This window comes from Dermacentor silvarum, chromosome 7 (assembly GCF_013339745.2).
Source record: "Dermacentor silvarum isolate Dsil-2018 chromosome 7, BIME_Dsil_1.4, whole genome shotgun sequence".
In the NCBI taxonomy this organism is placed as follows: Eukaryota; Metazoa; Arthropoda; class Arachnida; order Ixodida; family Ixodidae; genus Dermacentor; species Dermacentor silvarum.
In genome coordinates this window covers 56466245-56481466 of record NC_051160.1, presented here as the reverse complement: position 1 = coordinate 56481466, position 15222 = coordinate 56466245, and the positions used below count along the sequence as shown (strand labels likewise).

The 15222-nt window shown below is 50.1% G+C and overlaps 1 protein-coding gene across 1 annotated transcript; it reads left to right on the top strand.

The window, feature by feature from the left end:
- The first annotated feature begins 892 nt into the window (after window positions 1-892).
- On the top strand, window positions 893-9282 carry LOC119458877 (neprilysin-1). Its single transcript, XM_037720740.2, has 4 exons — window positions 893-1001; window positions 1994-2319; window positions 5390-6999; window positions 9000-9282. Exons 1-4 carry the CDS (start codon window positions 893-895, stop codon window positions 9280-9282), a joined length of 2328 nt encoding a protein of 775 aa, XP_037576668.1.
- The last annotated feature ends 5940 nt before the right edge of the window (window positions 9283-15222 follow it).

Genomic DNA, 15222 nt, shown 5'->3' with positions numbered 1-15222 from the left:
CCTCTGCGTTTCCGTCGTTTTCCGCACTGATTCAAGCAATGTGTCTTGTTGATGTGCATTGCTTTTATACGTTGCACGGCTGGGCATTCCCAGAATCTGTACATGCTGTGTGGGTATGAAATCACGGGAAAAAAAAGTTGACTCGTCATCCTGGCCCTGCGAAAGCGGATGCCCAGCGCGAAGCTGTTGCAAAACCACCACTACAACTGCAATGCAATGCTTTACTGAGGTTCGGATGCTTGTTTTGAACTTGTTCTTTAGTGAAACGTATGCTGTTCTCTGTATTGTATGGAGGATTTCAATGAATGTGTGCACTGTTCACTTCACTCTGCTGAGCGCGTGTAGCCTCTGCCTTACGGAGGTATGAGCCATTGCATTTTTTCCTGCTTACCGGGAGTACGAGTCATTGCTGATGATGATAGCTGCTTGTTTTAAGCTTGTTCTTTATTGATACATACGCTGCTCTGTACGTTGTACGCGCGATTACAATGAATGCATGCACTGTTTGCTTCACTTTGCTGAGTGCTTGTAGCCTCTGCATTACGAGGGGCATGAGCCATTGCATTTGGGCTTGCTTAGGGGAGTGTGAGCTATTCCTGGGATGATAATTTTTGTTCGCGGACGGACACGAAAAAATGCCGACCTCCGAGAGGCTAACGGCTTCGCTGCAAAATGCGTCGACGGGAACTCCTCGCCGAAATGTATGCAAGCAGGCTGCGAAAGAAAGACCAACACGCTCGAAAATGGGACAAAGACGAGGCATCTACGATGCACGCGGTGCACGGACCCGCCGTCACGAGACGGGGCACAGAAGAAGACAGCGAAAGGTGTCGCAACCGTTGCCCGAACTGCTTTCGCCTCGAGTTTCCGGGGAAGAGATTAGCTGCCCGCCATGTCTAAGCTACCGAAGATAGCCCAGCAATGCATGTCCGTACTTTCAACCTTCGCTTCGGCTGTCCTCTTCGCTTCGGCGTTCGTTCTGGCCTTCCTCATACTCGAAGGTAAGCCACGGTGCGTCCTCCATGATAGCGCGCCTTCTGCATAGTACAGCCGGCCGAATTTCTTAGCTGAGCCACGAAAACGCCGAGCTTCTGTCCTCCAGCCCCTTACGAGGGAGAAAATTTGCTAGGCAGTGTACGTGAAGCTCATTGCTCACGAAACGGGTGTTTACCATCGACCATCTCGCGAATTCTTTCCGTCAGAAGGCGCTGCAGGTACAGAAAACCCGCCGCTTGCGCGGACTCAGCTAAAAGATTTGGTTGGCTGCGCCTTATTAACACTGCCAAAGCACTCTGCTGAGTAGCAGGTTCCGCGATACGTGACACCACGGAAATTTGGAAGTGCAGGTAAGGGCTCATTACATATGACAGGAAAACTTCTGCTTTACGGCAGACAATCCAACCGCTTCTGTCACTAATTCACTAATTAAAAATGCAATAATTAGGTTTTAAACTAGTTACCTTATGGAACATATTACAATTTACAAATTCTAGCCGAGAAGTTCGCAAGGCGGATCCACTTGGAAAGAATTCTCAGGACGACACCAGTTTCGAGATATTAATTACCGAACTTTGCGGAGAAATTCATTGGCGTTCCAGTTACTTTCTTAGTAACTGGAACGCCAATGCATTTCTGCGGAAAGTTCGGTAATTAATATCTCGAAACTGGTGTCATCCTTACAATTCGTTCCAAGTGGATCCGATCGCCTTGCGAACTCCTCGGCTAGAATTTGTAAATTGCAATATGTTCCATAAGGTAACTAGTCAAAAGCCTAATTATTGAATCGCTGTTAATTAGTAAGTTATGCATTTCAAGTTTTTTGTGCAAGTAATGGTCCGCCTCTTCGAGTAGACCAGCTCATGAACTAGAATTGGGCTATCTGCCACAGGCAACCTTTAAACATTTTTGAAAATGTTCACTGGAACACCCGGTATAACCATGAGCACATATCCGTATGTCGCCTATAAAAGCACGTTCCGCGAACGTGGCGCAGGATACCACCGCAAAATGGACGTGGAGTACCACGAGCACGGTGACTCGGCCGACGCCTCCGGCAGGCTGCACCATCGTCACCGCTTCTGGCGCGACTCCGACGGGGCCCTCCACGCCGCCGACCCTCACCACCGCCAGGCACGAGACCCTCCGGAAGGGCTACCGGGTACCAGGAACGGCACCACTACCGCTCGCGGTGGCAGCGTCGCGCCACGCCTGGACGCCTGCGACGACTTCTACGAGTTCGTCTGCGGCAATGGCGGCTTGGACAGGGAGGGAGAACTGCTCAAGGAAGTTGACGCGCCCAGACGGCCTTACATCAACCAGGCAAGGGGGCTACGCGAACCAACCACGAGGAGCATAGTTCAGAAGGCTGTTATCATGAACAGATAGGTCTAGAGCACATGCGAAGGCTTTGCTCGAGCAAGTACGCAATCGCGACCAATAGTTTGGTGACCATGGGTGCTGCGAATTTTTTTAGTAGCCCCAACAAGCAGCTAGGAATTTAGCGGTTCAACCCATGTCTACATGCGATAAAGTGTAGGTCACAGTTAGGCATTGTAGGGTCATGCAAACAGAAAATCAATTTTTTTGCAGGTGCTGTAGTCCTCAGATTTAACCATAATACAATCGCTCGGCTTTGCAGCAATTGACCTGTGGTTGGTGGCGCTTGCACCTTTTCACAGATTGGTGTAGCTATAGTGCATTGACATATTTAAAGGCAGCAGTATATTTAACGCCAATCAAGTGAAAGTCGCGCCATATGAAGTTCTCTTTCGAAATGAAAACGTGAACAAGCTGGCGATAGTGCCGTAGCCTTGACGAGCGACGCTGCATCCCTCGAGATGGGAATAGCGAGCACATACATTTCTTCTCTGGCAACATGGGTTCATGCAATGCGAGGGTTCAAAATTCGAGAAGCGCTATATTGGCACTGCGCTCTAGCGGCTGAAATCCGCTACTTATTTACATAGACGTACTTATGCTACAGCATGAACTATGACGGGTGTTGCGAGTTAGTGCTCGAAGTATGCCACAGATCTCGGGACATTGTGAGTAGGCTGCCCTAAATTTTAGAAAATTACGCATTGTTACAATCTGACCGTGGCGCCGTCTTCTCTTAACATTTGGAAAATCAATTCTGCGAAAATCCTTGGTGGAAACGAAACTTGCTCGATCTTGCGGATTTACGCAAAACTCATTGTCCCTTCAGTGTTTCCGCGCTTTGAGTTGTTGAATATTTTGGTCTTGCTGGTAGAGAGACCACTTGAAAACTCGTTGGTCCCTACTTTAAAGCCGCAACAAGGTCATTTTTTTTATTACAAAGATTTCTTTCTGGGAAAATCGCACTGGGTTTCCTTTGTAGCTCCGTTCTAACCTCGGGTGGTTGAAAATTTTCTCTTTCCTCTGTTCATCTTTGCTTGTGCTTGTGGGCTTCGCTGTTGGGTAGACAGAAGTACGTTTTCAGCTCTGCATGCCCCCCCCCCCCCCCCTAAAAAAATCACAGCAAATCCACGGGGTGAATGATGATGAGTGGGCGAAGCTCCGGAGGGAATCATCGGATCTCCCGTTTAAGGGGACGCTAGCACAAACGCGTTAGAAACGTGCAGTACTCTCTAGTAAGGGGGAGCGGCCACAGCGTCTTACGCAGCCATTTACACAGGCCGGAACGTGCACCGCGTTTGCCAACGCCATCACATGACTGCTGAGAGAGTATACCCCCCGTATTCATAAATGCTCCTCGACTTGAACTTGACTTGCCACCGCTTTGGGCAGCGCGTTCGAAACGCGTTGAAGATAAGGCGGAGAGGCCACAGCGTCTTACACCAGCTTCTTACACGGGCCGTAACGCGCTAGCACAAACGCGTTAGAAACGCGCTAGGAACGCGGCCTTTCGTTAATGTTGGGTATTTATTGCCATCGTGGTGCGTGTGTCCATGTCCGCTTCGTGGCGTAGTGGGCTAACGCCGCGCGCTCGGAAGCGAGGGGTCCCTGGTTCGATTCCGCGCTACGGACACAACTTCGGAATTTTTTTTTTCTCATTTTTCTGGTGACACACTACTACTACGACGACGGGGACGGAACGGGTGCCGCTATAAGGAGCTTCGCCCCTAAAACATTATTCCTTTGCGAGTAGCTGTAACACATGCACAAGGTATTTATTTCTCCATAAAGTTACCTATTTTGTGGTTGTAACACATCCATCTACACCTCACAGTTAATCCTGTGTGTCACATCTATTCAGCAATAGACTCGGTGATTTAACATGGCACCCTAGATTGTTTCGGGATAACAAGTTGAATCGCTACACTAAAAAATCCTTGCGGAGTTTTGTAAAATTGTATTAGATAGTTTTGGCATCGGTAGTACTGAAAGCAAACCGATGGGTGCCAAGTTTTATTGCGATAGCAATTATATGGACACTTGAACCGGATTTCTGCCGTCGACGTCGTCGTCGCCGTCGTCGTCGCCGTCGCCGTGAGGTTCCCTATAGATAAAATCTTCGCCGCGCGCCGTATGCCCGAGAGGAAGCGTGCGGAGACGCGCGCTATCACGGAGAGCGAACGCACTCAATCTCCCACGCGCAAGCAAGGAAGCAGGAAGCCAGCGCCGGAGGGAGCAAAGGGGGGGGGGGGGGGGGGGGGCGCGCTTCTCTGCCAACAACCGCGCTCGTCGCTCGCTCGCACCGTCTCTTATCTCCACACGGCTCTGACCTTTAAGTGCATTCGCCGCTCAGTTTCCGTTGAAGCGATAGACCGCACGTACCTTCGCCCGCTGCGGCGTATGCTTGCTGCCAGCGTTTTGACAGTCGTTGTCTGCTGTCATTCAGTGTGATCTCTTCGTGTTTGTGCGCGCTCACACCACGCTTGTTCATTCAGTTCGTAATAGTCGGGCCACATTTTCCAACGCACGCTACACACGCAATGCTGCCCGGATCGGCAGTGCAGCGCTACAGGTGTGTCCCTTCGCACGCGCTGCCCACGGGAAGCGCTTCTCATCAACACCACCGTTTCACACGCGCCTTCTCGTGGTCATCGAGTCTCTCTTCATGTCGGTCTACTTACGCCGCAGCACACCTGCTTACTTAATCAGCTCATGTTTACTACAATTCATATTGCTACCAAAGCCGCTCACCTTACTTCGTATGACATTGCTGTGTTGCTATCGCATTCATTGCTTCACCCTTAGGGCGAAACTGTGACATTTTTTTTTTTTAGTGGCCCAGGTATGTACAGATATCCCGATGGGAAGGGTGGGTTATTTGTAAAGTTGCGAGAACTATTGCAAAATATATTCATCGGTATCTTGAGTGATCTGGAAGCTTTCTTAGCTATACAACTCAAAAGAGTCTTTACATTTGTCGACTGATGGACTACTAAACGCCTTCTCATCACAGGTCACAGAAACGCTCCTGAACAACCTACAAGACACGTTCAAGGCGTACCGTGAGGCGGACCCTTACAAGGACTTTCCCAGCATGTTTATCAATCAAGCAGCCAATTTCTTGCCTAACTGCACGGCCGTCTACAGCCGCAACGGCATGGGCTGGGACCCTTTCCAGGACATCCTCGAAGACATCGGCCTGGGCCGCTGGCCGTCACGGCTGCCCGAAAACATCAGCAGCCTTCCAGCACTCGTCGGCAAAGTGGACGCCGCGCTGGGCGTCTTCCCACTGGTCGACGTGACCGTGAAGAACGCGTACGAATCCAAATACGCCGTGCACCTCGACGTCCCGGCGACGATCCTCAAGAGGAGCCAGACGTGGTACACGTCTTCGAACCTCACGGAGTACGCCGTCAGTATAGCCAAAGCTCTTATTCAGATGGGCTCCCTGAAGGTGGCAGCCGAGGTGCAGGCCGCCGAGATAGTCGGATTAGAAGTCCAGCTGGAGGAGGCCGTCAGCACGCGGCAGTTCGAGCCTCCGCCCTTCAGGACGTGGACCCTGGACAAACTTCCACACGGCCGCGCCTGGGAGTGGAAGGCGTACTTAACCGCGCTGTTCAAGAACTTTCCGGCCGACGAAGAGGAGTTCGTGAGCGTCGAAGTCCTGGCACAGCAGTATTTAGAAGAACTGGCCAAATTTCTGGACAACACGAACACCTCGCGCATCGTCTTCTACGTTGGCTACAGGGTGATGGTTCACCTTTCAGCCGTGCTACCCGACGTAGTGGAACATTTTACGCCGCTTAGCTTCGACGGCATGGTGCCCAGCGCCAACTTGAGGCTGCAGGCTTGCGCGAGGCTCTTAGAGCTGGTCTACCCGCAAGGTACGCGCACTTTCCTCCGCATGTCCCTGGGACTTCCCGAGAGCGCGCTGCGGTACGACACGCGCTACGACGCCGAGGTCCAGGAGGTCTTCGGCGACCTCAACCGACACCTACAGATGGTCGCCAAACGCACCCCCTGGTACGACCCGGTCGAGCGAGTCGTGGCCGTCGAGAAGCTCAAGGGCGTCAAGTTCACCTTCTTCGGTACTGTCCAGAACCTGACGCCGATCGCCGAGTACTACAACCTCAACGTTCCCGTGTTCCGTGGGACGCGGCTGCTGGAGGGCCTGTACAACATGCTCATCAACAGCCGCCGCACCTACTACCGGCCGCAGACGCGTTCCCGGGACTGGGACAACCGCTTCCACGCGTCCAGCCTAGCGCTGGGCTACGAGTACATGCACGGTCGCAACGCGCTCTTCTACCCGTACTCCAACGTGGCCGCTCTCAACCTGACGGCAGGCGGCAAGTTGCGCGCGCTGGACATTCCCGTGCTGGGCGCGCACATGGCGCGAGGCCTGATGGCAGCCATCGACGAGCGCGGATCCTACATCGACCACAAGGGACGCGTTCGCAGCTGGTGGAGCCACGAGACGGCGGCCAAGTACCGCGTCATCCGCGACTGCTTCTGGAGCCAGTACAAGCGTGCCCTGGAGGAGATTCTGCGCGACGACGTGGACCTGATACGCACCATAGAAGACGACATAGCGGATAACGCTATCATCTATCCGCTCTTCAGGTGAGTCAGTGCACGTGCGGTGTTACACTTCTGCTCCGTGTCGTTGACCTTCAATGGCAGTCATCCTGCTGCAACCATGTGAGCACGTGCGCAAGAAATTATTTCCTCACTGAGCAGACTGCACGTACTGCTTACGGGGTTCGATGAGTCTTCATTGATACCGCTTGATAGAGCAGTGAAAATGCGTGTCCACAAGCTTCGGCTTCGGTGATTTGGCCGTTCCTAATAAACTTGCAAAGGCCCGTTAGAAACGGCATATAGTCAAAGAAACAGAGCAGTATTTGGTGTAGTTTTCTTCGCCGATATCCTCTTCTTTGCAAGGTCACTGGACCTAGTCGAACGCGATGATCTTTAGGGCATGCCCGATGGGAGCACACTAAATTCGTTTTGTATCTGGATACCAAGGCAATAATAATACCGTCCTGTGTGACTTTCCCACGCAAAAGTGCGAGCTGAAGCTATAAAATTTGAATTTTATGTCGATTGTTATCGAGCTACCTATGTGTGATAAAGCTAGCTGTGGTTCCTGAAACCATTCAATTGCACATACGTAGTTCTTATATGCCAGTTTTCTTTTGCAGGATTTTTCAACTTTTCCTTAACATGTACGCACTGTTTCTTCAACAATTGTGACTATCACCGTCCTGTTTCTTGGTACTTGTGGTGATTCTTTGTCATCTTCTTTTTCCTACTTGTATATTTTACTCTGTTCTCTTCTCATTACGTAGTCAAGCTATCTTGTTAACTAATGCTCCGCAGTCCCATAATCAGCGACAGTTTCTCGTCCTGTGAATCAGTAACAGTATATAGTTAACATTCGTCGTTGCTTCCCCCATTCACTTAAGCATTCTTCATCAATAGCTTTGTGCAGTATCACCTCTCAATATATCAGTGCGGTCAAAGCTTTGAGGAACATTAGTCAACTGCTATGGCTGCTAAACAAATACTGATGTTATATGAGCTGTATACGTCAATGGGCGTTTTCCATTAAATTGCGTGAACAAAAGGTTGGAGCACAGGCGCACGGTACCGGTTAATGGACGATTTCCAAACAGTTCCCGTTACACCACACACCGAAATGTTCATACTGTAGTGTTGTTCAACACACGAGGTAGGGGACCTAGGTGTATTTAATGTTAGAAGATTTATCAAGGCAAATAATACCCTAATTAACGTAGGCAATCTGCTGGCAAGACAGCTCACACTTCCCCCTTTTTGTCTGCCGCTTCGGTGGCAAAAGGGGTAACAAAAAAGGAACTACCGGAAGCAAGAATCGATTGTCATATAATTGAAAGGCATCGGCGGAATTTTAGATTTGTTAGTACAGAATGCATCTCGGCTGCCTTCGTGTCAGTGCTGACAAGTTGCACACTAAGACTAAGGAAGTGTCAAAGTTAGCGCCTGCCTATACGAATAGTGCCTCCAGATGCTGCCCTCGTCCCGACAGTTTTCTTTCCTTTTTCTTTTTTCGCTCCAGCAGTAAGCTGTCAAAAGCCTTGTCGTGACGGCATGCAGGCTAGTTCTGTTGCTCCAATCGAAATCTCAGTCCTGACTGTATGCGAAATAACAGGTTCACTGGATATTCTGAGGTGCTTTTCAAGAGTAAACTTCGATTGTTAGTCCAACCACCTTCCTGTCACTTTTTCTTTGTCTGCATCTCGATTTTTCCTTTTTTCAAGTTTGCTGGCATTCTCCTAGTCTAGCCATGTAACAACTAGCACAGCAAGCCACTCTCACGAACATATTCTGCCGTATTTCGGGACAACGCCTGTCATCATTTACAATAGTTTGCGGCAACATTTAGATGCGAGCTAACTAAAAAAGCACCCGTGTACTTCAATATTGAACCTAGTTAAGGAACCCCAGTTGTCCACAAACAATCCGGAGTCCTCCACTACCTCTTGCCTTGCCATTACGGGACTGACCTGTAAAACTCATGAATCTATTATTCTTTCGCATCATTTAGTCTCTCTCAAACACTTCGTGACCTGTCACTGCAGGTACTACATACGGCAGGCCAAGCGCACGCTGGCCGTGGGCTCAGGGCGGATGCTGCGCAGGCTGTTCTTCGTGCAGTTTGCGCGCGCCCACTGCTACCGCACGAACGACACGCGCTACGAGCGGCGCCTGGCGTTCTTCGGCGAGACGCCACCGCGGCTGCGCGTCAACTTGCCCCTGGCCAACTTCAAGGCCTTCACCGAGGCGTTCGGCTGCCAGGAAGGGGACACCATGTACCCCCGCAAGGAACGCTGTTCCCTCTGGTTCACGGAAGACGACAGATAAAGGAGATGTGCGCACGTCGATGGGTGGTGTTGAGGCGTTTTCATTATATCGAAAACAAATGTACATTCTAAACATGGCGCCTTTGATAAAGGAGAAGGCTTTCAGTGTTTTTCTCTCGAATAACGGCAAGAAAGCGTGCGTGCTTGGATGTTCTATTTTTTTTTGTCTCTTCATAATGTCCCCAGATATTTCTTGCTTAAAAGAGCAGTCAGTCTAGGGACTTTAAAGGAGACATCCCAGTCTCGACCATTCACAGTACTCGCTAAACTATAGGGCAGTTCAGAATAGAATTGAGCGACAGTTTAATACACCACTGCACAAGAACATTCATACCCGTTTGTCACTGATTTTGTGCCATCTTCGTTCACTCATTCATTCCTTCATATATGCTGTACGTATTACATGAAAACATTTCTAGTAATCCGAAAAAGAAACCCAGCCCCGCAATGTGTCGAACCGTAACCTCTCCGGATACTTCTTGCGACACATCGCACAACGCGCACCAAAAACAAGGACCAATTATTGGAAAGCATTTTTAGCGCCAGCGGACGAGGATGGCAGCAAGACGTTGACAACACAATGCGCTACGTCTTCATTTCGCCCCCGTCCGTTGGCGCACAAAAATGTTTTCCAAGTTGGAGTACCAACATGCGGTGAATCTTTCCTTAAATGCTTGTTAAAGGGCAATAATATATATTTATTCGTTAGAGAAGATGTATACTTTGAAACTGAATAAGTGAACGTACAAAATAAATGTTTCTGCCATGAATTACATATGTTTTCTTTTTAGGGTTCACGTGGTATGAATTCGTTTATTACTTTTTGTTTTGCATATTTGTATCAAGGCACAAACATTTGAATGCGTTCATGTCCTGTTTCCAGTATTTCAGCACACAATTAGGATCTGAGAGATTTTTTTGCACGCATTTGATTTTGTATAATTTTCGCACACCATTAGGATGTGAAAATCTTTAGTTGTACATATGCTGCCGCTGTATATTGCTGATACATCTGATGATAATTGAACATAATGATAATAGACATTGTTACGATGATTTTTCACAATAATCAAAGCTGTTCTAACTTGCAAAATTGTGCATGTGTATGTAATCTGCTGGCAAACTTGTCGTTGGCGAGGGCTGAGACCTTGGTCATGCTTTATGCCTTTAGTGTCAGCCTAAACTCGCTTGAATGAACCGGAAATAAAATTCAAATTTGATACGTTATAGGACTTCTGTTTCATTGTGCCTCAATAATTCTAATTTTACTACTGCTATTTATTCATTCATTGTGCAGGAAGTTATGGAAACCAAGGGATGGTATTGGCAGCAACCTCAATGCAAAATGTGTGCTAATCTGTTCCACGGACATCGTTGCTCTGCTGTAAGGTTCACATTGCAGGCATCCGGAAACACAAAATGGATATTTTGCCTCTGGTAATTGTATTTGAAAGGCTACGGCAGCCCTCGATGTCATGGCTATGAAACCACGGAATACATCAAACTCCTTATTTTCTGCTCGTCTTCGCTTGTTTTTTGAGCTTTGGCACCTATTGTATTTTGCCTGGGCCACCCGATTTCTCGCCAATCCCTCCTGGGTATCATATACAGCTTTGAGGTCATAATCACTATCAGGCTGAGTGTCGGGGCAAGGGATGCCTTTCAAACTTGCTACCTTTCGCTACAGGCGACGCGGACACTCGGTCACGAGGCCAGGAGAACTATCCGCCACCGCTCAAGTCATTGCGCGTTGACCGATCACGGAGGCTGTTCTCGACCACCGACCAAGCACATGCACGGCCAGTCCCCATTCTCCGCACGCGGCAATCACGCCGCTTGGCACCGAGGTATTCGGGCTCATGCGAAAGCATCATCAATTATTTCGTCGGCTTGTAAATCACCGAGGACGAGGAGTGAAGATGCGCCCGCGCCGAAGTAGAGAGTTTCCAGAGGCCTTCCGGCCGGGGAAGGGCCGGGGTCCTTCGCGTGAGCCGGTGCGATGCGAGCGACAACGGGGGCCCAGGCGGGCCGGCGAAAGGGGCCCCCTTTAAAATCGACAGTTTGTGCGCCTGCGTGATGAATGAGGTGCCCGTAAGTAGGACGACGCTGCGGTGGTCAAAGAGAGAGAGAGAAAGAAAGAAGTGGCAGATCGAAAACCTCTGAAGGACGTCGCCTTGTGGCCTCAGGACCTGCGATTATTACTCGAGGAGAATTCTCGGCTGGGCGCCCACGGCGCTGCCGTATACACGCTGAATGGATCTCCCACAGCAACGCGATTCCCGACCGAGTGTGTGTACCGGCGGCGATTACCTCTCAAACCGCACGGAGTCGTGCATCCATGCGCTCCGTAACTTGTATAATCGCGCCTGGCAGATGCGCATGACTGGCAAATTTCTGTTCCCCTTTCTCCTTCACGCTGAGAGAAATAAAAAAGTGCCGTGCTTTCGGAGGCCCATGTTTTACGTTCAGTCCTTCACTGCAGCAGTGCGGAACGTCTTTTAACTTTCTGTGGAAGGACGAAAGAGTATACAGCGTGCTTACGGTGCAGTCCTTGCACAAGCAAAACATGCACTCACGACCAGCGAAAATGAAATGCTACGGGGGTAAAAGGCTGTAGAGGCTGGGTGGGTGCAGCGGCCACTTAAACAAACGAATGTTCGGTCGAAATCTGCGTGTAGACCACGTATGCGAGAGGGTTGTTAAGACAGCGTTATCGCTAACATAAGCATTTATTGAGATACACGATGAGCAGGTGATTGCCGAACAACATTAAGAGCTGTTAAGGCGCATATGTTGAAATGGTGCCAGAAAGGGCACGGCCCCTTATTCACGAAGTGGGAATGTATGTCTTCGCAACCAGACTATTCTAGCGGACGTTTCTTTCTCGATTTCTTTCTCTCTCTCTTTCTTTCCTTCTTTTTGTCTTCCTGCTGATCTGTCCATCCCATTACCATCGTGCATATTGGAAAAGTATTATATCGTATTTATTAATGCGTAAAAATACATTTTATTGGAAAATAGTTTCAGTACAACGAAAATGAGAGCGTATTCACGTGGTACAAAGTCACGCTGGGCAAATTTTTCGCACGCCATTGTATGTAGCGCCGGCGCGGTGGCATTCGTAATCTTGGGCTTCCGCGAACCGGGATCGCCGGTCGACGACTATGGCGTGTCCGCATGCGAGCGTCTCACGGCGCTTCTGTGTGCGCGAAAACGCGTGTAGCGCGCGCGCGCTTCAAACAAAAAGCTACAGAGACCGACATGGAAGCAAAGCGCGAACGCGAAAAAGCTCGATGCCTCGCGGTCGACTGCTCCGCATACTGGGAGCTCTCTCACAACCGCACACGCGACGTCTGATCCTCGAGGGTCAATTGTGCTCGCGAATCGCCGGCTGGAAGAAAGCGAAAGCCGCGCAGCCGTCGCTCTCTCGGGGGTCATTGTGTTGGCCAGCGCAGGCCGTGCGACCAACAAGAGGAACGCTTCAGAGGGAGCAGGCGGCGAGCGGCGACGACTGACTGCATCTTCGCAGTCCTTATTCGCTTCACTTTCCGCACGATGTCTCACCGGCGGGCCGCTGCGAGCAGGGGACCCAGAGTCCGACAGCGGCGCGGTCGACGTCTGCGAGGTGGCCTGGTATTGTCGCCACGACGACGGTAAAGCAGCGTGATCTCGCAGCCCTGGCCGCTCTCGATGCGATGCGGACAAAGGTCGCGGAAACTGCCCCCAACCCCCACCTCTCTCCCCCCGAACTCAACCCCTTTCCTGGCGGTGCGCCGCCAATCATCCCAATTATAAAAGCCGGACGACATCACGACGGCCGCGGTCCGTGCAGGTGGGAGCGTTTCGCCGCTCTGGTTTGAAAGGCGCGGAGCGAGAAGATGAGACGACGTGCGTGGTGTCGTCGCTGAATCACAATCGGAAACGCGTCTGAAGGCGGGGGCCCGGCTGTCAGGGGCCGAGCGTCAAGTGCGTTGAATGCGGATTGGGTCTCGTGCAGTGTGTCATCCGAGGCTTCGGATGAAGGTTGCGGTTAAGTGGGGGAAAGTAGCATCGCATTCATTGTGCGATTCGCGAGTGTACAGTCGCCTCTAGAGATCGCCTCGTAACAACCGATGGATTGCCAGCAGCGGAAGCTTATTGAGGTGAAGTGCGGTCGTGGAATAGTTTGCACGATCCAAGCTGCAACTCACAAAGTTGAAGCACCGCTGAAATTCCTGCCCACAAATGCGCAAGGCTCCAACTATGCTGTTCAGACCCTCGGTTATTGCTACCATCAAACTGTATAGTCAAAGTGCGTAATAGCAGCTGTAGAAAAGCAGTTGTCAAACTAGACTCACAAAATCTAGCGCAGCAATTCTTACCTAAATCTGTCCAAGCCGAGAACCTCTAGTCCTACCTTCTTTTTTTTTTTTGCGCAGTTTCAGCCCCGAGCGAGGAAGTTTTGACGATAATTTTCATTGCTTCACCGGTGCCTGGAAAGTTTTAGGTGACTCCGCCATTGAAAATTTTCGATTTTCTATCTCAATTTAGTTAGTGGTGGTGATAGTCTCCTCATTAAGCGAAGGTCTTCGTGCACCGCGTAGATGCTTATTAGGAAAACTAAATATGACTCATTCAGAATGCTCAAGCATGATAACGTCTACATACCTCGCCTCAGTCGAGGTGCGTGCCCTCAAGCTTCTGACTCAATTTCTTATTGCGTCGCATCCATCCGGAATCAGTTGCCAGCCTGTACTGAAAACATTTTGTTTACCTGATAAAAATAACAACAACGATAGACCATGCCTTTCAGGCAGTCACAGATCTACCCATTTAGCCCTTTTGGGGGACGTTCCCCGCTTGAGCCAGGTTTCGCAATCGCGCCACGCAAACCTTTCTACATTCAGACTCCACAGGAGCCACGCCATGCCTCGAAGAGCTGCTTCGAGTTAGCGACATTCACCTCCTCGGGCAGCTCCGACCAGCTTTCTTCCTTCCTCGCTTCCGACGATGCTCCCGTTCGTGAATTCTTCCGTGCGAAACAGCGCTTGCGTAGTTTTAAAAGACAGTACCAACAGGAACGTGAACCAAGAAGCGCTTGTCTCATCTGATCGACCCGCGCCGGACAACGCGTGAACTCTACCGAGCAGAGCATGCGAAACAAGTGCAGTTGGGGCACGCACTTTGGTCCCCTCCATCTGACGTCTACAAATCTACACTACTCAATCTTGAGCGGGCACGACACACGCGCTCGAGCGTAACCCTTCGCCTTTGTTGCGTGGCCGTATGATGCAACGCAGGTCCGCATTGCTCCTTCATACAACTTTCCTTCGCGTTCTTCCTCACCACGCTGTCTGCCCCCCTTTGTCGCTCTCTCCCTTGAACACCGGTCGCATCGGTAACCGAGTTCCTCAGGCTTTCTCAGCTATGGGCAGCAGCTATAGAACAAGACGTAAAACAACCTGGGAAGCATCTTACCTCTCAGATTCTTTAATTAGTTTCAATGTCGCGTGTTCGTGATTGTTTCGCGTACGTTCTGTGTCTATGACGTACACTGTGCGTGTCATTGTTCATAATTTTCATCTGCAGTAGTATGCTAGGCGTGCCGGCAGATAACCCTATAGAGAATTCATTACATACCCCCCCCCCCCTCCCCCCTGTTCTATTCCTAATTTCTCACAGACTATAAACAATGGGGTGCATCGATGGCAGCCACTTTATGCAGCGGTAAATTTTTTTTTTTTGCTATCTGAATAACTTTTCCAGGGTTCCCTGTACTCCTCCATCGGGTATACGATACTACCGTTCGCATAAGCAGTCAAAGTGAACCTTCAATCATCGTATTGTGCACAACTGCTCCCGGATGAATTCAGCGACTCCCGGAAAAAGATTTTGCAGCATTCCCAAACGCACTTCTTTCCCAGCCCCCAAATATATGCACACTCTTACCCTGACTTCACAG